At 55.1% G+C, this 23,749-nt stretch overlaps 1 protein-coding gene across 22 annotated transcripts in view; it reads left to right on the top strand.

The window, feature by feature from the left end:
- DNM1 (dynamin 1) overlaps positions 1–23,443 on the top strand; it is a 41,595-nt gene extending 18,152 nt beyond the window's left edge. Inside the window, exons 10-23 of one of the 22 annotated variants that reach the window (XR_012125932.1) lie at positions 1,185–1,323; positions 6,429–6,515; positions 8,767–8,837; positions 9,001–9,052; positions 9,258–9,269; positions 11,508–11,621; positions 15,265–15,374; positions 16,162–16,273; positions 16,702–16,713; positions 17,089–17,259; positions 18,274–18,489; positions 18,883–19,098; positions 21,222–21,258; positions 22,853–23,443. Coding sequence is in view for 15 of the 22 variants with exons in the window: in XM_037008067.2 (XP_036863962.1) it covers positions 1,185–1,323; positions 6,429–6,515; positions 8,767–8,837; positions 9,001–9,052; positions 9,258–9,269; positions 11,508–11,621; positions 15,265–15,374; positions 16,162–16,273; positions 16,702–16,713; positions 17,089–17,259; positions 18,274–18,515; positions 18,883–19,098; positions 22,198–22,270 (1,411 nt within the window). In the remaining 7 variants the exon portion in view is untranslated. Of the gene's footprint in view, positions 1–1,184; positions 1,324–6,428; positions 6,516–8,766; positions 8,838–9,000; positions 9,053–9,257; positions 9,270–11,507; positions 11,622–15,264; positions 15,375–16,161; positions 16,274–16,701; positions 16,714–17,088; positions 17,260–18,273; positions 18,516–18,882; positions 19,099–21,221; positions 21,259–21,384 lie in introns of all 22 variants that reach the window. The other 21 variants (XR_012125927.1, XR_012125926.1, XR_012125925.1 and 18 more) reach the window with 21 other exon arrangements.
- The last annotated feature ends 306 nt before the right edge of the window (positions 23,444–23,749 follow it).

The following is a 23,749-nucleotide window of genomic DNA, read 5'->3' as shown; positions in this document are numbered from 1 at the left end:
AGGTGACATACCCGGCCTCATCCCCCTCATTCTCACTCCAGCCTCTCCGGACCCTCCCACGGGACCTTTCCCTTCCTCTCCATCCACAACTCTGGCCTTCCAGAGACAGAGCCCTCCTCCACCGCTCTGCCATCAGAGCCTCACAGAACCACCTACAGAGGGCAGGACAGGGCAGGGAAAATTTCCATTTCACAGCAGGAAACGGGGACTCAGGAAGTAATGACTTGTCCAAGGTCATATTAGCCTGGAGCTGGCAGAGCTGTTACTCAAAGCCATGGCTTTGGACTCCAAGGACCAGTGCTCATTTGATTCCACCCATCAGCCTCCCTTCCTTTCCTCCTCCCACCGCTGCCCTGGTCCCTCTCTATCAACATCTCCACTCTTTCTGTATTTCCTCCTCTTCTCTCTCTGTCTTTCTGACTGAGTTCCTCCAGACCCTTTTGGAGGAGAGGCGAAGGAAGCCCCTTGAGGAGAAAGGGAGGGGCAGGTGTAGAGCAGGGAGCTGGAGAGTAGAGGTCAGACAGCTGCACTGCAACTCCAGGACGCATCATGTGCACCGCAGGCTCTGCCAGGGGGGCACCTGTGGAGTTGAGCAGTGCACAGCCTGGGCAGCTGGATGCAGCAACCCTGCTGGAGGTAGGGAATTGTGCTGGCTTTGCAGTCAGGATGAGGTGAATGTAGGAGGGGCTGAGAAACCTAGAATTGAACAGAATGGGTAGGTGAGGTCCTGGCCTGTGTTAGCACCTTAGGAGGACCCAGGGCTGTGACAAAGATGGCATTAAGAGAGGGAGGGCAGTGTCAGTGTAGCTGAGGGGTGAGGGGCCAAGCCCCAGGGAGAGGATCTGAACTCAGTAAGGGGCCTTATACTGAGCAGGGTCTTGGTCCCTCAGAAGCCCCTGCTGCCCATACCCACAAGAGCCTGGTGGGCAAGGGGTGCTTCGCAGCACCTGGGAGGTGCTGCCCTGGGTGGGCAGTAGGGAGGGCTGGGTCCCGTGCTCACATTGTCTTCTGTTCTCTCTCGTTTTCTCTGTGTCGGTGTGGTGTCTCTCTCTTTCCCCCCATGCCTGTGCCATCCTCCACCCCCCCGCCGGGCCCGGGCCCTGCCTGGCTTTCACCCCCTCCGCCTGCCTTCCCACCCGCCCGTGGCCGCTCCTCCTCCATCCCCTCCTCCTCCCTGGGTGCAGGACGGGCCTCTTCACACCTGACCTCGCTTTTGAAGCTACAGTGAAAAAGCAGGTGCAGAAGCTCAAAGAGCCCAGTATCAAGTGTGTGGATATGGTAGTCAGTGAGCTCACGTCCACCATCAGAAAGTGTAGCGAAAAGGTATGACGGCCGCCAGGGCGGGGCTGGGCCTGGCCGTCTCTTCCTCATGGTCACGGACCCCCGTGGGCAGAACCATCTGCCGAGCAGGTCCGACAGCCTCTTGGCCGTCCACATGGCCTCAGACACCCACGCTGGCCAGGTGACTCCTGGCCCTGAGGTTCTGTGCCCGCTTATAACCCTGGCTCTGCTTGTGCTCCTGACCCCTGCAGCCCCGCCTCTGCCAGAAGACTTTGCTCCAGCCCAAGCATTCTCAGTGGCCCCTTTCCACCAGTAAGAATGGCAACCACGGCACTGATGATAAGGAGATGGCCGCGATTTATTGAGTGCCTGCTGTGTGCCAAGCACTGGGCAAGCGCCCTTGTTATCTGACTTAATCCTCTCAACGACTCTAAGAAGTGGGTAGGATTATCCCCATTTTACAGATGATGAAATTGAGTCTCAGAAAAGAAAAGTATAGTGGGAATGAGATTTAGGGAGGCCGAAGGAGGAGATCTGGAATCAGGGCCCCTTGGGGTGAGGGAGCTATCCCTACCCCTCAAAACCAATTTGCCTAAAAGCATATTGGATTACTTACTTAGCAGTAATCCATATGTGCTTGACAGGGTCAGCCTCTTTTGAGTTTTCTGTGACCTTTTAGATGCCTTTTTCCTATTTGTCTACTTTTGGGCATTTTGAGGATTGTCTGAAGGCAGTTCCTCCGAGGACAGTGCATGAGAATCAGAATTCAAATGCCCCTGCCCAGGCAGCTAAATCAACCTCGGGGGCAGCCCAGGCTCACCTGCACTTGGAAAGCCACCTGTGCTGGGAGGTGGGCACATCTGCTGCCACTTTGCACCCCAGATCAGTACTACAGCTGTGGCTCAGACACCACTGGTCACGTGCACCTTCCATTATCCTGTCTCACTTTCACCCACTTTGTGCCTAATGGGGACGGATCGAGCGAGTTAGTATCCACTCAGTGCCTGTTCTAGGTGGAATAAAATCTGGGCTGCACTCCCCGTAGCATAGTGTTTATCATGACATCTCAGTCATGGACCCACTGCATTATGAATATTAAGCAACACAATCTTATGTTTGTTAAACTTTAAAAATATCAAGTTTACTTTAAGCTGCCTCAAATCTCTTTACAAAAGAAGATAAGGTATGACTAAATTTTTTTTTAAACCTCAGTTTTTAACTATAAAAATAGTACATTTTCGAGGACAGAAAATTTGGAAAATACCAAAAAAATAAAAAGAAGGCAACCGCCCTGCCTTTCCAGAGCCACTGAGATTTTTGTACCATTCTTGCAAGTACACTCTTTTTTAAAAAACAGAAATGATCAGAATTGATTTTGTTCCAATCATACATGATTGTTATAAAAATATTCAAACAGCACAAAGCAAAATTCTCTGTATTCCCACAACCCCAGAGACAGACTACGAGCCGCTCACCCTTCCTAATTACAAATATACACTAGTTTTAAACAAAATGGACTCACAGTACACACACTGACCCATGAACTCTTCTGAGCAGGACATAGTGGAATCCTTGCATGTAGCTACATAAAGATCATGCCCTTGAGCTGCCAAATTGCGTTCCACTGTAGAAATGTGGCATGACATATATTCAGTATCCTAATGGCAGACATTTAGGTTCTTTCAACTTTTCTTTTTCTTTTACACACAGTGCTGTCTGTAGTGAACATCCTTGTAGAAGTATTTGTAGTACTTTTCCTGTTGTTTCTTTAGGACAAATTTCTAGATATAGAATTGCCTAGTCAATGCGTATAAGCATGCCCAATTTTGGTAACATCTACAAGGCTGCTCTCCAAAAAGTTTTCACTAAATTAGTCCTCCAATCTTTTTTTCTATGCATAGGTTTATTTACTTTGTTAGGTATTCACTCTGTGAACATATTGCATTCTGCTTTTTCTTTTAATAACATGCATTATTATATAGTCTACATAAACATTTTTAATGATTACATAATATCTATTGAATAGGTTTATCATAATATTTTATTGAGTAGATTTATTCTTTTGAATTTATTTATTATAAAATCAACCATTTTCCTATTGGTAGTTATTTAAATTGTCTCCAGTTTTTCAGCATTTATAAATACCTGACAATGAACATCTTTGTAGATAAATAATTTTATTTTTCTTTCTCTAGGATTATTTCTTTAGGATAGATTCCTAGAAGACTGACTACTAGATATAGACCCATAAAAACTGTGAAGCTTTGCTGAATCACATTCCAAAATGAAAGCAGTTATTATGTAAATGGGGTGAAATTTTGGAAACAACCAGATGTCCATCAAGAGGGGACCGATTATATAATGCATATGAAGTGTCATGCCTACAATGGAAAACTATAGCCGTTAAAAGGGCAAGGCATCTTTATTTCCATTCACATGTGCCTCCCCAGTGTACTGTGAAAAAAAGGTTTCAGAAAAGAATGTATAATATTTGGGGGGGGGGGATTCCAAAGGCACAGTCACCAAACTGCCATTGTTTTAAAAGAGGGCAAGGAACATAGGAATTTTTCCATTTCTACTTCACAAATTTTAGTCATGTTCAAATTTCTTTTAGTGAGTCTATAGATTCTTGTGAGCAGAAAAATTGATCAACAAAATCTTCAAAAATGAAAGCTTATAAAGTATTTTGGTCTTTTGGTTGCTTTAGTGAAGAGTAATTTTTCCTTTACGGGGAAGAATTCGCCCATCTGAATCTTTATTTTGTTTCTTTCCCAAGTCATCCTGCTTTATCAAGCCAAAGGTTTGATAGACAGTCAGCTCTAATTCCTAGCCCTGCTGGGGTGAGAGCCTGCCCAACCATCTCAGAAGGAAATCTGGAATTTAATGTGGAGCATGGCAGGTGCTGCTCCAGTCCTCTCAACAACCCTAAGAGGGAAGGTGCCGTTACCATCCCATCTTACACGTGGAGAAACTGAGCCTCAAAGAAAGAGGTCCAGACACTTTTCTAAAGTGAGTTGGCGAGGCTGGGCTGGCTTTGAACCCAGAGTCATGTGAACCCAGGGCCTGCATCCCTGACCACTAACTGGTGGGCTCCAGGCTGAGCGCCCCACTCAGCCAGGGGCTGAGAGAGAAAAGTTCCATTTTAAAAACTGGCTAAAAGGCCTGGAAATGCTCAGAGGCAGCAGCTGGCATGGAAAAAGATGCTCAAAGGGAACAGAACTTCTCAGAAGGGGCTGAGGCTGCCCTGTCATCTGTGGCCCGTGGAAAACTTGACAGATGTAATGTGGGAGAACTGGTCATGCTCTGTGGCAAATTGCTCCCTTCTCCCTCCTTGCCCCCCTCTCCCCCTGACTTCACTCCCCAGCCTGGGAGGGAGCAGTTGGGACCACCTCAGAGGAGGCTTTCCGGGGGTGGTGACTCAGTCCTGAACCTCTGCTCCAACTTGGAGACTGCAAGGAGAGGGCCCCAGTCTGTGAACCTCATGAGGCAGCAGGGTCCACTGGGCCCTCTGGCTGGCGTTTGTTTTTAAGCCCCTGGTCACAGGCTGCCCCTCCCCCAAGGCCACATCAGCCACACCCTTGGTACAGCCGTGGGACGGTTGTGGGGATGTCTGCCTCTCCTGGGTGGCCAAGACTGCTTCCTTCCTTGGCCCCCTGCCTCATCTGATGCCTCCTAGCCCATCTCCTTGGTCCCCATCATGCCCCCAGAATCCCTGCCTGTGACCTGCCTACGGCATCCACCTGAGGGCCTGACCCAGGCTTGGAAAGAGGGACAAGGAGTGGCTCTAGCTTGGCCCCACCTGGGCCCCATGTGGCCACCAAGTGGGGAGGGCAGGCCAGCAGGCCTGGAGGTCCTGTGGATGGGGTCTCCCATCAGGAGCTCAGTGCATCTGCCTCAGTGCATCTGCCTCCCCAAGGAGGAGCTGGTTCATGAGCCAGAGGGCATAGGAGCCAGTGTCCACTCACCCTGGCAAGGAGGGCAAAGACATCCATCCTTCATTCATTTCTCATTCCTCCAACCTGCCCTCTTTGAGCCCTTGTGGGAGGCCCCACCTTCCCCCTGCCTTCAGGGCAATTACAATCCACTTTGATAGTGGGGAGACCACAGGAGGCCCCTAACCAGCTCTCAGGGTGCTCAGGCAGGGCGTGCTTTCTGGAGGAGGTGACAGCCATCAGTCTTGAAGGAGAATGAGTCAACCTGGGTTTTGTCCAGAGCCCAGCTGAGCTGAGGGCAGAGTTCACAGGCAGAGGGGGAAGGATTTGGAGCAACTTCCCCTTTGGCTTCAGTTGATAAAAACTGGGGGCAATGGGTGCTGCTGTGCACCCATCTCAAAGGAGTGGGGTGCAGACAGGTTGGCTGGCCAGCTCCAGCTCAGAGCCAGGCAGACACGGCTGGGGATGATGGTGCCAAGCCAGGGCCTGCAAAGGGAGGCAAAGCTGGGTGGATTCTACCAGAGGGCCCCGGGCCCTGCCAGGCCCCGCGGGGTGCTGCTCATGCTGCTGGCACCCTCTCTCCGCATGCCCCCCCACCCCTCGCATGCCTTGTGCCTGTGGCTCCTGCATGTCGTTTGTGTGACTGCTGGCTTTCCCCTGCCCTCTGCCCCGGCCCCGACAAGGAGCACTGCCTGTCCCCAGCCTGACTCAGGAGGTCCGCTGGCACCTTGGGCCTGCCCCCCCAGATTCTTCCTGGATGGGAATCTCAGGGCTGTTTCCTGACTGTTCCCCTAAGCCTTTGAGAAGGCAAGGGGTAGCCCTGTGAGTCAGTGAAAGCTTTGGAAGTTAAACAGTCCCCTAAACAAAGGCCTCCATCAAATATGTTTCCAAGATGGTGGCCCGGGGAGCAGATGGTGCCCCTGGCATTTCTGCCCATGGGAACCGTCCTCCCTCCAGAGCTTCCCAGGTGGGCCAGTGAAGAGGGTCAGAACCAGGAAGACCCCTGAACTGCCATTGGGAGCTCACATTTGGGGAGAGGAGTGGCCGTGGCTTGGTGCCATCAGCTTCCTGGGGCCCTGGGTCTCTTTTCCCCCATCTTGGGGATTCTGTGTGCCACCGCCCCAGGCCCCTGGATCCCCGGACTGTGTGGGGCGCGGTTGCTCCCCGCCCAGGCCCCCTGTGTACGTGGCTTTCTCCCCTCCCGCCCTTCCCCAGCTCCAGCAGTACCCGCGGCTGCGGGAGGAGATGGAGCGCATCGTGACCACCCACATCCGGGAGCGCGAGGGTCGCACCAAGGAGCAGGTGAGCCCGCAGCGCCGCCCCTTCTTCCCTGGCCTGTCACCCCTGTCCCCGTGCTTACCTCCTCCCCGTTTCGTCTCTAATGTCTCAGTCTCCCTTACGTTTCTCTCCTCATACAAACCCCCTGCTTCTCTCTTCTTCAATGTGGGAAAATATATATAGCATAAAACTTACTATTGTAACTGTTTTTTAAGTGCACAGTTTGATGGGTTAAGTACCTTCACATTGTTGTGCCGCCTTCCCCTCCATTCAGCTCCAGAACATTTTCATCTTCCCAAAGGAAGCTCTGTCTCCATTAGCGACTCCCCATCTCCCCTGCCCCCACCCCCGTCCCTGGTGCCCACCATTCTACTTTCTGTCACTATGAATTTAACCACTCTGGGGACCTCACGTAAGTGGAAGCATATGACATTTGGCCTTCCGTTTCTGGCCTTTCTCACTTAGCATAATGTTTCCAAGGTTCATCCACGTCACAGCAAGATTAAGTCTGAATAATAGTCCGTTGTACATATAGACCACATTTTGTTTACCCATTTGGGTTGTTTCTACCTTTTGGCTATCGTGAGTCGTGCTTCTGTGAAAATTAGTGTACAAATAATCTCTTTGAGATCCTGTTTTCAGTTCTTTGGGGTATATTCCCAGAAATGGAATTGCCGGGTCATACGGTAATTCCATGTTTAATGTTTTGAGGAGCTGCCGTACGGTTTCCACGGCAGCTGCGCCGTTTTACATCCCACTCTCCGCTTCTCACTTCTCCGGCAGTCCATCCTCCAGTTGGGCCTCTCTGTTTGCTGCCGCTCTGGGTTACCCTACGCCCTCCTAATCACCCCCTCTTCCTTTCAGGTAGGCTTTTATTAGATAGGCATTCATTTCATCACAAACGTCGTCACGGAGCACCGGCCACACTGGCCGGAGGTGAACCGGGCAGGCTCCGTCGCGGTCCCCACGAAGCTCACCGGCCAGCCCTCTTTTCCCAGGCCATCTCTCTGCTGTCCTTGGGTCTAAACCCGCCTCTGGCCCCCAGTTCCCAGCCTCCACCCCCACACATCCCTTCTCCACAATGGTGCCTTCTCCAATCACGTGATTGTTGTTGACATTATGTTTTTAAAATTCTTATCGGTCTCTTTTTAATCACAGAAATGGTAAATACTCAATAAAATATTCAATCAGTATAGGAGTAATTAAGTTACAAGTAGTGTTCCTCCATCCACTCTTCCCCACCCCCGAGTCCCTCCCACAAAATAACCCTCATTAACAGTTTGGTGTGTCCCCTTCCCGCACTTTTTTCTAGCACATACAGACCCCAGATTCCATCCTAACTGAAAGCCTGCACCCCTGCTGTGTGTCCTTCCTTTTTTCTCTGAAGATAATGTAGCCAATTACGTCTGCTGAGCACCCTAGTACAAGCCAGACACGTGACCTGCCCCATCCCATTGCGTCTTCGCCGCTCCTGTGAGGCAGAAAGCTTCCCTTGGGGAACCTGAGGCTCAGTGCGGACAGGCTCCCAGGCCGCGGCGGGGCCTGGGTCAGGACCCCGGCAGTGTGCCTCAGGGACGTCAGGATCACGACTCACTTACAAATCCCATCGCGCTTCAACAGTTGCCGCGGGGATCTTCTCAAACCAGAGCCTGGAAATTGTCCTCATTCTCTGGAACAGTGTAGAGAGCTTTATTATTTAGATGATACCATGATCAGTTTCATCTTCTGATGTTCCCAACTTTTCTCCATTATAAACCACACCACACTGAACACCCTGGTACTTTGCTTACTTGATGAGTTTTTCTGTGAGATATATTTCTACAAATGAATATATGCATTTTAATGTTGTTCAAATATTGCCAGATTGCCCTCCAAGAAGGTGAGGCTTATTTACATTTCCACCAGTTGAGAGAATTCACCTTCCCACAACTGTGCCCATACTGGTCATATCAATATTTATTATCAATTTTATAGGTTAAAAAAGGGTCTCATTGTTTTAACTTGTATTTCTCAATGGATGAGGTGAGCATTTCTTCTATGAATTACCCAGTCATGTCCTTTGACTACTTTGATTTGTGTTTCTTGTCTTTTGTTTATTGATTTGTTGGAGCTTCTTACTTATTACGGCTGCTATTATGGATGCATTTATATATTGTGGACTATGGATCTATTTATTATGGATTCTGCAAGTATGTTTCCCCAGCTTTTCGTGCATTATAAAACACTGTGGTATGGTACCTTTTCCACTTGCCTGCTAACGTGTGTATCCTTGAAGGTCATGCTCCTCATCGATATTGAGCTGGCTTACATGAACACCAACCATGAGGACTTCATAGGCTTTGCCAAGTGAGTACTCCCTGGCAGGGAAGGTGATGCCTCGTAGAGTGTGTGTAGTGGAACGCAATCCTGCTGGGTTAACCCTCTGGGTCCAGTGCCCACTGAGCAGGTGCAGTGAAGCTGGGCTTCTTGAGAGGAGGGGTTCTGAGATGCTTCCCACTTCCTCCATTAGTGCTCAGCAGAGGAGCAACCAGATGAACAAGAAGAAGGCTTCAGGGAATCAGGTGAGTGGACCCTAGTGCCGCAGCCCGAGGGATGGAGGGTGCCGGATGAACACCCAGCTCTGAGAGCCCCCTCCCCTGAAGGGAAGGGTCCCACAGGGGCCAGGGAGCCTGTCAGCTGCCAGCCACAAGCCTCCCACTCTGCCTCAGTAACCCTCTCTCCTCTCTCCCGATGCTTCTCGTGGTTGCTATGGTTACCTCTTTGCAGGATGAGATTCTGGTAAGTACCAGGACAGGGGCTCTTGGTTTGTGTAGTGAGGGGGAGGAGGGAGGGGGCATATCTGTGGTGGGGATGTGCAGGGGCAGGAGGGCACCCTTTGGCTTGAGCTGCTTGCACACACCAGCACATGAGTGTCCACGCATGCTCTCAGGCCAGAGGCAAGGCCTAGCCACACATACAGTCCCATCCACCTGTCCGTCAGTGCGCATGAGCTAAGCATCTACTTCAGGCAGAGGCAGACCATGTGGGCTGGGGTGGGTGAAAATGCCTGGCAGGGGCCTGGCACTGGGTAGGTGCTCCTTAAATATCTATTGGATGGAGGGAGGGAGGGATGGGAGAGAAATATATCTTTAAGCCAGCCATCTCTACCAGAGAGTTGAGTAAAAAGATGAATGAAATGTCAAGAGACAAGTCCCTCCTCACCTGTCTGTCCTTCAGGTCTTTGCTGGACCATCACTTCTCCACCCCAGCTGCACACCCGAGCCGGAGTCTGAGCTTTTCCAGAGGCTCTGGTTTCTTAGTTATTTTCTAGGGTTGGCATGATTATTGGCTTTATATCTTTTCTATCTCAAACCCCACAAGGGCAAGGGCTGGGTCCATCTTGTTCATCAGTAAATCCTCAGTCCCCAGCCTAGTGCCTGGCATGTAGTTGGTGCTCAATAGAATGAAGAAATTAATGGATGTAATATTCCAGGGCATTTTGGTTCAGTGAACACTCACTGAATGCCTACACTGTGCTGGCTCCTGGACAGAAGGCAGACCCTGGCTCTGCCCCTTGGAGGCCTGGGCCTGCAGTCAGGACCCAGGTGTTTGCAACTGCCAGGGTGGGAGTGGGAGGGGAGGGGGGTCCCTGGTGCAAGGGCTCGGGAAGGGGGTTTGGGATGAGCAGGGAGAAGGGCAGAGCTGGGGGTGGCCAAGGGAGGACAAAGGCATGCAAGCCAGGCAAGGAGCAGGGTGTCAAGGTCTGCTGGTCAGATCCTGGGATGTGCAGTGCAAGGCTATGGCATTTGGACTCAATTCCAAAGGTAGTGACAAGACACTGAGGAGATCCTCAGGGGACCTGGACAGGGTGGGAGAGGGTCATGGGGCACCTGGCTGGTGCCCTGTTAATGGCTCAGGCAGCTCCTCAGCTACTGATCCTCTGCGTGACTTGAATTCTTGCAAGGTTCTCTGGGAAGACAGGGAGGCTGAAGGAAGGTTCCAGCAGGGCTGTTAGGGTCTCAAAAGCAGGCCTGTTCCCAGGGAACTTTCCTGCCAGCCCCAGGCTACTCCAGTCTTCTCTGTATGAACTCACCGACAGGGTCTGGTTAGTGGCCCTGGCCTTGGGGTAGAATCCACATCCTCTGGTGTGTGGCGATGGCTCAGGACAGTCCTGGGACTGTTGTCTCCTGCTGTGAGAAGAGATCTTTGCCTGTTACTCTGGGCCTTCCTGGAGTTGAAGGCCCTAGGCAATTGGTGCTCAGCCCCTTCCCCCACCCCACTCCATCCCACCCTACCCTAGGGCCCGGGGCCAAAGGTACTCATAGCTTTCATGTATTCATGCCACAGATATTTATTGATCACTTACCATCTGTGAAGGACACTGCAAGGTGCTGAGAAACACCAAGGAGCGAGAGAGTTCACAATTTAGCAAAACAGGGTGACATCAACAGATAATCTTTCTTTCTCTCTCTCTCTCTCTCTTTCTCTCTCACACACACACTGATTAAAAATCCCAGCCCTGTCTGAAGAAAGATTATAATGGGCATTCTGACTTATACTAGGGGCTAGGGAGGGCCTGCCTGAGAATGTGACTTCTGAGCTGATACCCAGAGATGAGAAGGAACTTGTCAGGCAACAGGAGAAGTACTTCCTAGGCAGAGGCAACAGCCATCATGTGCAAAGTCCCTGAGGTCAGAACAAGTCTTAGAATAAATTGGATCTTTAGCTGAAAAGACACTCCTTTGACGTGTTCAGCCCCAGACCAGGCAGCTCCCTGTACTCTGCTTGCACACAGTCAGTGGTGGGGAGCTCTTCCCTACCAACATCACTGGTCCCCTACTCTGACCTCCCTGTCAGAAGGCCCGTTATCCTGAGCTGACCTCTACCTTCCTCTCTGGTCACTTGTAGTTAAAACAGGGTAGGTCTGGCCCCCACCTCCCTGACTGGCCAGGCCTTTGAGGGCCTTTCCTTGCCACCCCATCCCCCGTGGGGAATCCTGGCCTCTGCCCATTGACCTCCTTTCCCCTCACCCTCCAGGTCATCCGGAAGGGCTGGCTGACCATCAACAACATTGGCATCATGAAGGGGGGCTCCAAGGAGTATTGGTTTGTGCTGACTGCTGAGAATCTGTCCTGGTACAAGGACGATGAGGTGAGTAAAGGGCCACTGGTCATCAAGGAGTCTGGCTGGTGGCCAGAGTCAGGCTCGTATTCTACATGGGCTGGGAATGGACTGAACTACCCAACAGGAGTTTTAAAAATCCCATCAAAGATTTTGGGTAGAGGTGGACTGCAAGGATCAGAAGCAGGCAGTCCTGGAGACCCACCCAGGCCAGCTGGAGAGGATGGTTTGGCAGGACTGGGGATCCTGGGGCTGATGCCATGGAGAGGGTAGGCAGGGGTGCTAGGCACCCCTCCCTCACCCCACCAGCCCTGCGGCCTTCCTGTTTTCCCACTCTAGGGCGTGCCGCCGCCGCCTCTGTGGCCCCCACAGGCCTGTGACACACGAGTCCAGCTGCCAGACACCATGTTAACTCCTGCACCCCAGTCCCTCAGACCCCAGGAGCCCAAGGGAGATACCCAGGGTGCCTCCAGGCTGCGGGGCCAGGAGCGATGGGGCCCTGCAGAGGCCCCACACAGCAACCATCCCGGCCCACGGGGGCACGTAGAATCCCACCACCTCCTTCCTCTGCCGCTGGTCTCCTTTAAGAATGAGTGTGTTTGGCTTCCACATCTGGATTCCAGAGGTGACCAGAGAGAATGGGGAGGGCTGGGGGTAGGGTGGGGGCTTGTGGTAATGAACTCCAGCTGGCCATGGAGTGGGGGAAGGGACTCTCTCCTTCCTGTTGGAGGAGAGGGTGCTGCCAGTGGGGTCGGGGCTTGGGGTAGGGCCCTGGGATTTTGATCTTCAAGCCCCCTCCTTGATCCCTGCTTCTGCCAAGTCGCTTGAGGCAGGGCCCCCCTCCCCACCTTGGGCCAGGCCCTCTGTCGTCACTGGCGGGGGCGCTAAGCCATCTGGACCTCATTACCCCAACCCTGGCCTCTCCCTGAGCATGGGGCCCCTGGAAGGGATGGTGTGTGAGGTGGCGCGGTGGGGGGGGGGTCGCTTCCTGCTCTGCTGCCCAGGCAGGCTCCCTAGATGTCCCCCATGGGCTGAGGGTGCTGACTGCTGCCCCACAACCCCTGCTGCTCTTACGCTGGGGCTCCTCACACAGGGCCAGTGACAGTGTGACCTGCAGCTGAGGGCCAGCCACTGGCTTCACTGTGGGGGAGGGACAGCATATCTGGCAGGGCCCCCCTGTACCCCATTGGGTTGGAGGGGTCTTTGTTGGACCTTGTGTGTACATTTGAGTTTAGCTGTTTGTTTGTGAAGGCTGGTGTTGAGTCGTGAGGGGGGGCAGTGAGTGGGGGGTGGGGGTAAGTGAAGCTTGGGGATGTTGTGGGGGGGTGTTTTGTGGGGCACTGTTTGCGGTGTAAGCATCTAGTATATGAGGGTCTGTATGTGTGTTTGGGGGCAGCCATGTGTGCCTGAGGTGTGACCCCAGGTGGGTGGCACAGCCTTCCATTGTGAGGATTGTGAGGGGCTGTGTGTCTGTGTTGTGTGTGTACGCGTGCAAGCACTTGTGCGTGTGTGCTTGGGGCATGGGTGTGTGCCTGAAGATTTGGGTGTGGGGATGTATGTGCCTGAGTGGTGGTCTGTGCATGTCAAGTTGTTGAGGTTGTGTGTGTGCTGGGTGTGAGTGGAGTTTTGCACTAGAACAGCTGGGGACAAGGAGGTGGTCTGAGCTCGGGGGAGTGTGACCTGTCCCCCTTCCCCGCCTGTCCTCTGGTCGCTGGTCTTTGGGCCTGGGGTGGCCCTTTAGGCAGACAGGCGGCCTCGCACAGCCCCAGCCTCACTGCCCCCCACCTTCTCAGTCTTCCTCCGACACCCAGCAGCACCCCTCCCCATCCCACAGCAGGGTGGCACCCCCATCCCTCTGCGCCTCCTCCCAGCCCACCCCGTGCCCCACCAAGCCCCCTGCCCCAGCTCCAGGCTCCAGTTCTGGGATGGCGGGCAGGGGTCAGTCCAGCTCTCCAGCGGCGCCGAGGGTCTAACCCAGCCCAGCCTAACCAATGTGCAGACTACTGTACAATTTGGGAGTCCTGAACAGATAGTCTAAACACTGGGTAGACGGAGTGGAGGTGTCCGCTGGTCTGTCCAGGCAGCAGCGTCTGTCCATCGGGTGGGAGCTTCGGCCCATCTCCTGGCGATCAAGGTTCCCTGCCCCAGCCCAGCCGGCCCGTGGTCCCCTCTCTGCTCCTGACTCCCCTTCTGCCTCCTTTGACGTGGCAGGGGTGAGCGGAGCTGCGGCGAGGGAGGAGGGGCCTGGGGAGGGGGCCGGCCAGCAGGAAGGGAGGGGTGAGGGGAGGAGGCCGCTCCTACCTAGCGTCCAACCCCAGAGCGCCAGGCGGTGGCGGCGGGCCTCCCTCGAACGCTTCCAGATGTTCCCCGGCCGCGTGTGCAACTTCCTCCTCTCCTCCCCCAGCCGCCCTCTGGGGCTTGTAGCCACCCGCCTGGCATAAAGAGGGCTTTATGTGGCCCGACTGGCCAAGCGGGTGGGGGGCCAGAGGGAAGTGGGCAAGATGACGCCAGAACAGGGGGAGCAGGGTCCTCCTAAACCCGCCCCCCACCCGAAACCCTGGGCAAGGCTCATGTTGAAACCCCGAGTCTCTGAGACCAGTATAGACACCCCCACCGGACCCCTGGCATAGATCCTGTGGTGTTGGGTGGGCAAGTGTGGTACCAGCAACAGAAATCCTGCCCCTCGTCCCAGAGCCCCATCCTGGGGGCACCTCTTCTGAAGACCCCTGAGCCCCTCCCCTGAACACAACAGCCTACAGACACATGACAGCCCACACCAGGCACAGAGTCATGTGCACACAGACCTGGCCCCACATGACCATCCACAGATAAACATAACTCCTTCCAGACAACTACAGAAAAACTAAACATATTCAGCCTATTACAAACCGCATACACGTAAATATATGTACCCACAGTACGCTTCCCACAGGCACATTCATGAAAACAGACATGTACAAAAGTGGCACACATTCTCACTGACATATAGACATGCCCACACAGACGTGCAGCCGTGCCGGGCACCTCCTCAGGCACACGTGTGCACACCCACACCCATCCACAGTGTGATGATAGGACGTGTGCTCAGGCTTGCATGTGTTTGCACAGACACACAACTACAACGTGCTGCATGCATACACACTCACCATCTCCAGGCTAGTGCTGGGCACCAGATTGCTCACATGTGGGCAGCCATGGGGGGTGGGCTTGACCAGGCCTTTAAAGCCGCTGGGCTGGTGGCCCCCCTTCCTTATCTCTACAGTCAGGAAATGAAATCAGAGTTTATCCAAAGCAGGCCCCAATGGCCAGGCCCAGGGTGAGAGAAGCTCAAGTGTGGGGTCCCAGGATGGAGGAGGTCTGGACTGCATCCAGGGCCTGCTTGGGGTGTGATGGGGGAGCCACCCTGAGCTCTTGGTCTCTGGCATGTACACAGATGTGGTAGGAATGGCTTCAGTACCACTGGGAGCTGGGGGTGCCCAGCAAGCCCAGGGCTCCATTGACAGGCTATCATGTGACAGCACCCATGCAATGCGAATGGGCTGATGCCCAGAAGCTTGGGTCCACTCTGGGCATACACAGCCTCAGGCACCCCCTAGCATGAAGCAGTCTTAGGGAGAGAGGTGTGGCAGGGAACAGTACCAACCTCACTCATGGCTCCTACCTCTACCCACAGGAGAAAGAGAAGAAATACATGCTGTCCGTGGACAACCTGAAGCTGCGGGACGTGGAGAAGGGCTTCATGTCCAGCAAGCATATCTTTGCTCTCTTCAACACAGAGCAGAGGTGTCTGCCTGCCCCCTGCCGGGACCGTGGGGCCCCAGGCTCTGCCAGCCCCAAACCGCCCTCCCTGAGCACACAGACCCAGAAAGGAGAGGGACCTGCCTCAAGTCCCCCAGCAAACTGTTCATTTGACAAATATTTATTGAGTTCCTACTCTGTGCTAGATGTTATGTCAAGATCTCCTTCCTGCTTCCACTCCCTCCCTCTTTCCTTCTTCCCCTCCTGTCCTACCGCTGTCACTTGGCTAGTGCCTGCTCTGCATAAGACACTGCTGGGCCCTGGGGACAAAGAAGAGCGCCATCAGACTTGGTCCTCTTCTCATGTTGCTCAGTGTCCAGCGGGGCCAGTGGTAATACCAAGCCTCCCACCTACCAACCCAGGGCTGGCTCACTCCCACTCAGAGATGAGAGCTCAGTACAGCTGCCATGAGAGAGTCCCCAGAGACCAGGGAGGGGGTCGATGGGAGCTGAGACCCAAGCCAGGAACTGCACTGTCATGGATGCCCCTTTTTTGGGGGCTCAGTCCCTTTTTGATAGAGCATTTTACTGCTCATTTCCAGGAATCCTCACAAGAACTGTAGGAGGCAAGAACTGTTACCATTAACCCATCATCCAGATGAGGAAACTGAGGCTCAGAGAGAGGAAGGGACTTGCCCAGGGTTACACAGTTCGGAAATGAGAAAGCCAGGACTGACCCCCAGGAGGGATGACCCCAGTCCTTGCATGCCCATAACTACCACAAGTGAAGGGCCTGGGCTCCGCCTCCCCTCACCACCTGCCCCTTCCTACAGGAATGTCTACAAGGATTATAGGCAGCTGGAACTGGCCTGTGAGACACAGGAGGAGGTGGATAGCTGGAAGGCCTCCTTCCTGAGAGCTGGAGTGTACCCTGAGCGTGTTGGGGTGAGTGGCAGGGAAGGGAAGGGCAAGCTGCTTATAATAGGGTCTCCCGGGACACCATCCTCAGTGATGCCAAGGCATGCCCTGTGTCTATAGCAGAGACCCTCCCCCTACTTGCCCTGGAGCAGGATCAGAGCTAAGCCTTCCTCCCATCCTTCTCCAGTGCCAGTTTTACGTGACCCCTCCTCTGTCACAGACAGCGTGACTGCATCTCCTTTATAAGATGCCGGTGACTTGTAACTGACCTTGCTTTTCTCCCTCCTTTCACTATGGCAATGTCTTAGAGTTGTCTTAGAGTTGGGTGCCATGCCCTGGGCTCACTCAATCCCTCCTTTCTCCTCTGTGTGTGTGTCTGCTTCCGCTGTGCTTGCTGGCGGCGGCGGCGGCAATGCTGGTGCGGCAACTTCTCTGGTGCGGTGTGGGCCTTCCAGGACAAGGAGAAAGTAAGTGTGTCCCGCTCTGACCTTCTGTCAGGCTTCTCCGGCTTGGCAGCAACTCTGACCAGACATTTAGAATCAGGAAGAGACCTTGGAGGCATCCTTTCCTAATTTACAGAAGGGGAAACTGAGGCAAATTCTAGACACTAGAGTCAGAGCCAAGATAAGACTGAACAAGGGTCTGGGGTCCTGAGAGGCACTGGAGTGGGCAGAGCCCAGGGACCCAGAGCGAATGGCGGAGCTGGTGTCTGTGTGTTCGGGCCTGTGGCTTCTCTCTGTGCCTGTGTTCCAGGTACCCTCAGAGGGGCTGAGACCCTGGGGATGCCTGGAACCAGGCTTTGAGGGCCCAGCCACCCTGGTGTTCTCTGTTCTCAATGGCAGGCCAGTGAGACCGAGGAGAATGGCTCAGACAACTTCATGCACTCCATGGACCCACAGCTGGAGCGGCAGGTGGAGACCATCCGGAACCTGGTGGACTCATACATGGCCATTGTCAACAAGACTGTGCGGGACCTCATGCCTAAGACCATCATGCACCTCATGATTAACAATGTGAGTGTGCCGCCCTGTGGGGGAAGGTGCTCTTGTGGGACCAGGGAGGTAGGTAGCCAGATTGATCGGGGAGGCATAAGCCAGGCCTGTAGGACTGGGTCTAGGGAAGGAGGTATGAGTCCACACCAGAGCTATCCAAGAGAAATATAATGTGAGCTTCATGTATGATTTTGTAGATTCACACACTCAGGTTGTTTTAAGCATGCTTAAGTGTTTTGCAGAAGGGGCTAGGAATCTGCATCTTTTGAGAACCAGACCGTGTTTTGAAATACACACCCCACAGAACCACTACCACCCATGGCTTAGTGAAAAAGCATGGTCCTAGGAAATCAGAACTGTATTTGAATCCTGGCTTTGTCACAAATTCCCTATGTGACTTTGAGAAAAAAACAACCCTTTCTGAGCCTCTGTTTTCTTAAGTGTAAAATATGGATAACAGAGTTGAGGACTAAATAAATATAAAGTGCATCGGAACAAAGTGCCTGGTGTGTAGTAGGTGCTCAACATATAATGAATAAATGAGACACTGGGCTAGGGCATCAAAAGCCTCAGCCAGTAATGTCCCAGAGCCTAGGCCAGGTAACAACCTGGGGATTTTAAGATGGACATTAGCCCACCCCTTACACACAGAAACACACTTTATCCAATCCAGATACACTTTTACACTTGTTACTCAAGAGCTCAGAAAATTTTTAATTCATCTCCTTTATTTTGGGCCAGTGGAGCATGCAAGCCCTTGAAAAGGGTGTAACTACCCCCATTTTACAAATAAGGAAACAGAGGCTGAAAAAAGCTGAGTAACCAGCTGTCCTGACTGCATGATAGGCCCTAAGTGTCCTCCCAGATCTGTGACCTTGTCCAGGTCAGTTTTCCTCTCTGGACCATCTGAGAAAAGAGCAAGGGGTGGGGAAGCTGGGGAGACCTCCGTGTTTAGGCGGTGACAGAGCCGGGTCCCCTGGCTGGGTGGGCAGAGCGTACAGGTGTCAGGTCCCAGCCCCCCTCTTCTCTGTGCAGACCAAGGAATTCATCTTCTCGGAGCTGCTGGCCAACCTGTACTCGTGCGGGGACCAAAACACACTGATGGAGGAGTCAGCCGAGCAGGCTCAGAGGCGCGACGAGATGCTGCGCATGTACCACGCACTGAAGGAGGCCCTCAGCATCATCGGCGACATCAACACGACCACTGTCAGCACGCCCATGCCCCCGCCCGTGGACGACTCCTGGCTGCAGGTGCAGAGCGTACCGGCCGGACGCAGGTACCAGGGCCGGCCCCCGCGGCCCCAAAGCCCCCTAGCCCGGGGCCCGCGGGAGGAGGGCCGGGACCGGGCAGTGGCGCGCCCGCGTCCCCGGGGCGGCTCCCATCTGGAGCGAGGGGCGGAGCTTAGAGAGGGGCGGGGTTTGTCGCGGGGTGGGGCTTGCCTTGGAACGCCGGCTGCGGACGGGGTGGAGCTGGAACCCTGAAGCCAGTGGGGGCGGGGCTTAAGCTGCGGCGCGCATCTCGGGCACGTGCGGCGGGGCTTGCGCGCATGGGTGTGGCCGGCACCGGGCTGGGGACTGGGGCTCAGTTCGGGACGGAGCCGCTCATCCCTCTCCTCGTGGTCCCGCGTTCCCTGTCGCCCGCAGGTCACCCACGTCCAGCCCCACGCCGCAGCGCCGAGCCCCCGCCGTACCCCCAGCCCGGCCCGGGTCGCGGGGCCCTGCTCCTGGGCCTCCGCCTGCTGGATCCGCCCTGGGGGGGGCGCCCCCCGTGCCCTCCAGGCCGGGGGCTTCCCCTGATCCGTTCGGCCCTCCCCCCCAGGTGCCCTCGCGCCCCAACCGCGCCCCTCCTGGGGTCCCCAGGTGAGTAGGGGCTGAATGGGCGGGAGAGCCAACGGGGGGGCGTGGCCGGGAGGGGGACCAGGCCGCGGGAGTATCTGCCCTGGCCTCCGGAGCTGCCCCTCTGCATCCAGGGCACTCGGACTGTGGGTGCCAGAGCCACGCGAGGTGTGGCCAGGGGCTGGCGGAGCCTGCCCCAGGGAGCGCTGAGTCCGAAGGTGGTCGTTTCTGGGGAGGGGGCTGTGGGGCTCATCCCACCTGCCCCCCTCTTTCCAGCACTTGCATGGCGCTTCCCTCCTTTTCCACCCCTCTCTCTCTCTCTCTCTCTCCCCCCAACGTGGCATCCCTCCTCCTTTCCCCTTCTGGCCTCTCCATCTCCAGCCCGTCCTCTGCTTCTCTCTCCCAGCCCTAGTGAGCCTCCCTCAGGTCTGAGAGCCTGAACCCAGATCCTATCCAGATGTGCAGGCTTGGCCCACTTACACTCAGGCCACCCTTATGTCCCCCCTTCCCAGTCCCGACTCTTCTGAGCTGTCCCACGTGGGGAATCTGGCCTCTAGCCCACAGGAACAGAGGCCAGGTGTGACTGTATGACCAGCAAGGTGTGTGATGTGTGTGTGGGCGTGCACACGGGTGTGAGAGAGTGAGAGTGGCACCCAGGCATGGGGCAGGACATGGGGCAGCTGAGGAAAGAGTCTGGAGCCATCGGGTGATGTGATGTCTTTCTTCCTTCACCCTGCCTCTGACCCTACCTGGCCTCGACCGGCACGTGGGGGTGAAGGCTGCCCTATTCCCAGAGATTTCCAGGAAAAGGATTCTACTTCACCACTTGGCTTTGCCTTCTTGATCCATGCCCCTTTCCAGGGAAGCTCTCTGATCTCTAACTCAGTCTGCCCTGTTCCCACTGGCCATATTCTCTGAGGATGAACACATCAGACCAATGACATCCACTTATGTTTCCAGATGGCTGGAGGGTAGGGCCATTGGGCTAGCCTCCATGAACCCAGAATGAAGCAGTGACATGATGACCAAAGCAGATGGGGTAAAGCAGGCAGCATGGCACTGGTCAAGAGCACTGGACTGGAGTCCAGAGGTTCTGGTTTGCCCCCGGAACTTTAGGCAAGTCACTTTCCCTTCCAGGGCCTCGGTTTCCTTTCTACCAAATGATATCTAACATTCTGCCTTTCTCCGGAGACAGTGGCTGTAGGGATGCCGCACTGGCTGCACATGTGGCTCTAGGAGCACTTGGCTAACTTCTAACATGAGTTCAGATTCCTAAGGGCATTCGACATGCCCAGGTCTGTGCTGAGATGTGACATGTGGGAACCATAAGATTTGGAACCTGCTCTAACACCAATTCTTGCTAACACACGGGAATCATTTGGCAAGTCATGACCCTGCCTGAGAGAAGAGAGCTGTCTGGGGAGCTTCCAGGCAGCTTGACTTCACTGAAGTCCGGGGGCTGATTGAGATAAAGCTCAGGTGGTGGGGAGCTGGCGGGGGAAGGGAGGGATGCTGGCGTTTGGATAGGGAGCGGCAGTGTGAGCAGAGGTTTCATATGAGATATATTGAGGAGGAGAGCCTCTGGCCAGAGCAGAATGCAGATAGGATGAGGAAGGATAAGAAAAGATGGCCCTGGGTATGGGGGCAGGTTGGAGAACCTTCAGCGTTCCTAAAAGGGTTTGGCTTGTTGGGACTTAATACTGTGGGTAGTAGGGAGCCATGAAAGGCTCTTGGGTGGAGAAATGACAGCTGGACCCTAAAAAGGCAAGACTGGTCCCTTATGGAGCATTGTGGGTGGTCCTTCTGAGCTCACCAGTCAGGAGTGTGCAGGGAGCTGGTGCAAATGCCTCCTATGTGCGGGCGAGCTTCTGTGTTGTCACTCAGCCCACGCGTGTGCTTCAGTGTGCCGAGTGGCTGCATGCCCCGGATCCATGCTGCACGTGCTGGCCAGTGAGGGTGTGGCGCAGTGGGAGGGAGGAGGTGTATGCGAGTTGTTTGTGGGCATGTGTGTCAATGTGTGCATGCGGGGCCTTGGGCCTCATAGCATGTGTGTGCACGCCCGGGCGTGTGCGTGTGCGTGTCTCCCACCCCCAGCCTTCCCCGCCCCTGCGTGTGAACTGCCATGTTGATTTCGTGCTGTCTTTCAGAATCACTATCAGTGACCCCTGAGGAGCGTCAGCCATGGTAGGTACATACATGCCTCTCCGCCTGCTGCATGAACAGTGTGTCTGCCCCCTGCTGCACCAGCTCCACAATGTGGGGCATACCTCGGACCGCAGAGTCAGGCTCCCTTTCCTCTCCCTTCTGCAGTTCCAGACTTACTCTCTCCCCCTTCTGACCTTGTGCCAGCTGCCTCTCTCACCTCCCTTCTCAGCCAGCCTCAGGACTCAGTGCCACCACTCAAGACCTCATGGCTGAGCCTAGCCTGGAGAGCTCTTGGGACAGGCTCCGCGCCCAAGCTGGCAGACCTGGGTGTGCCCTGGAGCCATCAGAGAGGGCAGAGAGCTCATGGTTTCTGGGGTAGGGCAGGGAGTGTGGAGGGGGTTGTGCAGGGGGGCTGGGCCCTGGCAGCCACAGCCCTTGGAACTGCAGCCTGGGGGGTGCCACATTGTTCCCCGATCTGAGCCATGCCGCTGCAGCAGAGCAGCCGCCTCCCAGCCTGGGAACTTTGGGAACCAAATCCGGCCTAGGGCAGAGGAGGTCAGCATCCCCCCTCCTCTCTTGCCAGCAGTTGAGCAGTGATCAGGGGCAAAGGCTCTGGTTTGATGAATTCTGAAAGCCTGAAACGGATCCTGTCCACCCCAGCAGCCCGGAGCCCGCCTCACGGGAGCAGCAGGGTCCCACAGCCCCTCCCACTGCCTCCTTAGTACTGTCAAACTTGCTAGTGCACGACTGAAGGTGGCAGCCTTGGCCCTGGGGGAAGCTCCCTAGCCAGCCCACGGGCTCATGGGCCTGGGCCTGTTGTCCCTAGGGCTGACCTACACTTTTCAGCCAAGGGGACAGCTGTGTCTGCTGACCTGGGCAAGTCAGCTCTGAGATCCCCCGGCTGGGCCGCAAAACTCACCCGTGAATCCGCCTGCCCCTCTGCCCCTGCCTGACTCTTGCTCTTCTGCTTTTCCCCAGCAGGAAGGGCCCAGCCTCACCTACGCGACCTGTGGTCCCTCGGCCAGCCGAGGCCCCCCTCTTAGACTTATAAGCCTGTGGCCTCTGGCGTCCAGCTACTTGCCCTCCTTGCCTCCCCAGGGTCCCTCCAGGACTCTGGGCTTGCTGCCCACCCAGAGGGGCCTGCAGTGCTCCCTCCAGCCATCCTGTTAGCTTTGCCCTCCTGGCTCAGTGTTCTTCCACCTGTTTTTCTCCATCAGGCCTGGTGGCTATTGTACAGGGCTCATGGCTCCCTTTTCCCTAAGGCTAGGGGTGGCCCTGGGCCAGTGGGTTGAAAGACAGTGGGGCCAGAGAAGAGGGTAGGCAGAGGGGGCCGTGAGCGTGTCTGGAGCCGTGGGTGCCCTGCCTGGTGGTGTGTGTGAGACCAGAGTGTGTGGCAGGGGGAGGGCCACCCTCCTCCACCTCAGACCCCGGGGAGGCTATGGTCCCACATCTCCAGCTCCTCCCTTCCACCTTCCCTCTCTCCTCTCCTCCATTCCAGAGCCCTTGCCACACCCTCCGCTGCATCTGCCCCCACTGCCCTCCCCTCCTACCCTGGCGGCTTGGCTGCCCTCGCCTTACCAGCTCTCTCCCTCCTTCTCTCTCCCATTCTCTCTGCTTTCTCTCCAACTGCCAGCCGATCGGGTCAGGCAAGTCCGTCCCGTCCTGAGAGCCCCAGGCCCCCCTTCGACCTCTAACCAGATCCCTCCTATTCCTCGGAGACCTCCCTTTCCAAGCCTGCCTGGATGGCTGTTCTGTGACTTGACAGTGGCTCCCCAGCCCCAAAACTTCCCCTCATCTGTGACTTAGTCCGCTGTAGTGGTGAGCTGACATATCCAGGCGTGACGCTGGTGAAAACTTGTGCCCTCTCTGGTATTGCTCCTGCCTTGTCCTATAAATATCTATAAATACTCAAATATATACGTACACACATACGTCCCCACAGCCTCACCTCTAGTGGTGGGAATCCATCACCACGCTGTCCCTGAGTCTTGTGGCCCAGCGACAAGGGAACATTGTCACCCTGACATCCCCCTTCAGTGTGCCACCTCCAGTGAGCCTCTATCATGCCAGCCTGTGGACAGCCAGCCCCCTCTGCCACCTTCCCATCTCTCCCCCTTTGAGCGCAGGGGTGCTGTGCTGGCAGCTGTGTGGTTCTCTGACCACTACCAATCTTGCTGTCTCTTGGCTGAGAATAAAACCCATTTCTGGACAATGGGGAACAGCGTGTCCTCTGCTGGCTTGTGTTCTCTGTGGCGCTCAGGAGATGAAGATATACATTGGGACGTAGGGGTGGGTAAGGGCCTGGCCATGGTTAGGATGCTATAAATAGAGGTGGGAAAAGACCCCATCCTTTCCAAGGCCTCCTGGGAAAGCACCTGGAGGTTAGCTGGTCCTCACCCCCTGAACCTGTTCCGGCCGCTAGAGGGCAGGTACACCGACTCGGCCCGGAGGAAGGATGTGGGGCGTGGTGGGCACTGCGGAGCGGCAGGACAGGGGGGCCAGATGCGGATGGCGAAATGGAGAACGCCTG

The sequence above is a fragment of the Manis javanica genome, chromosome 2, assembly GCF_040802235.1.
Source record: "Manis javanica isolate MJ-LG chromosome 2, MJ_LKY, whole genome shotgun sequence".
NCBI lineage: Eukaryota > Metazoa > Chordata > Mammalia > Pholidota > Manidae > Manis > Manis javanica.
The sequence above is the reverse complement of the archived record's forward strand: the minus strand, read 5'-3'. Positions and strand labels throughout refer to the sequence as shown.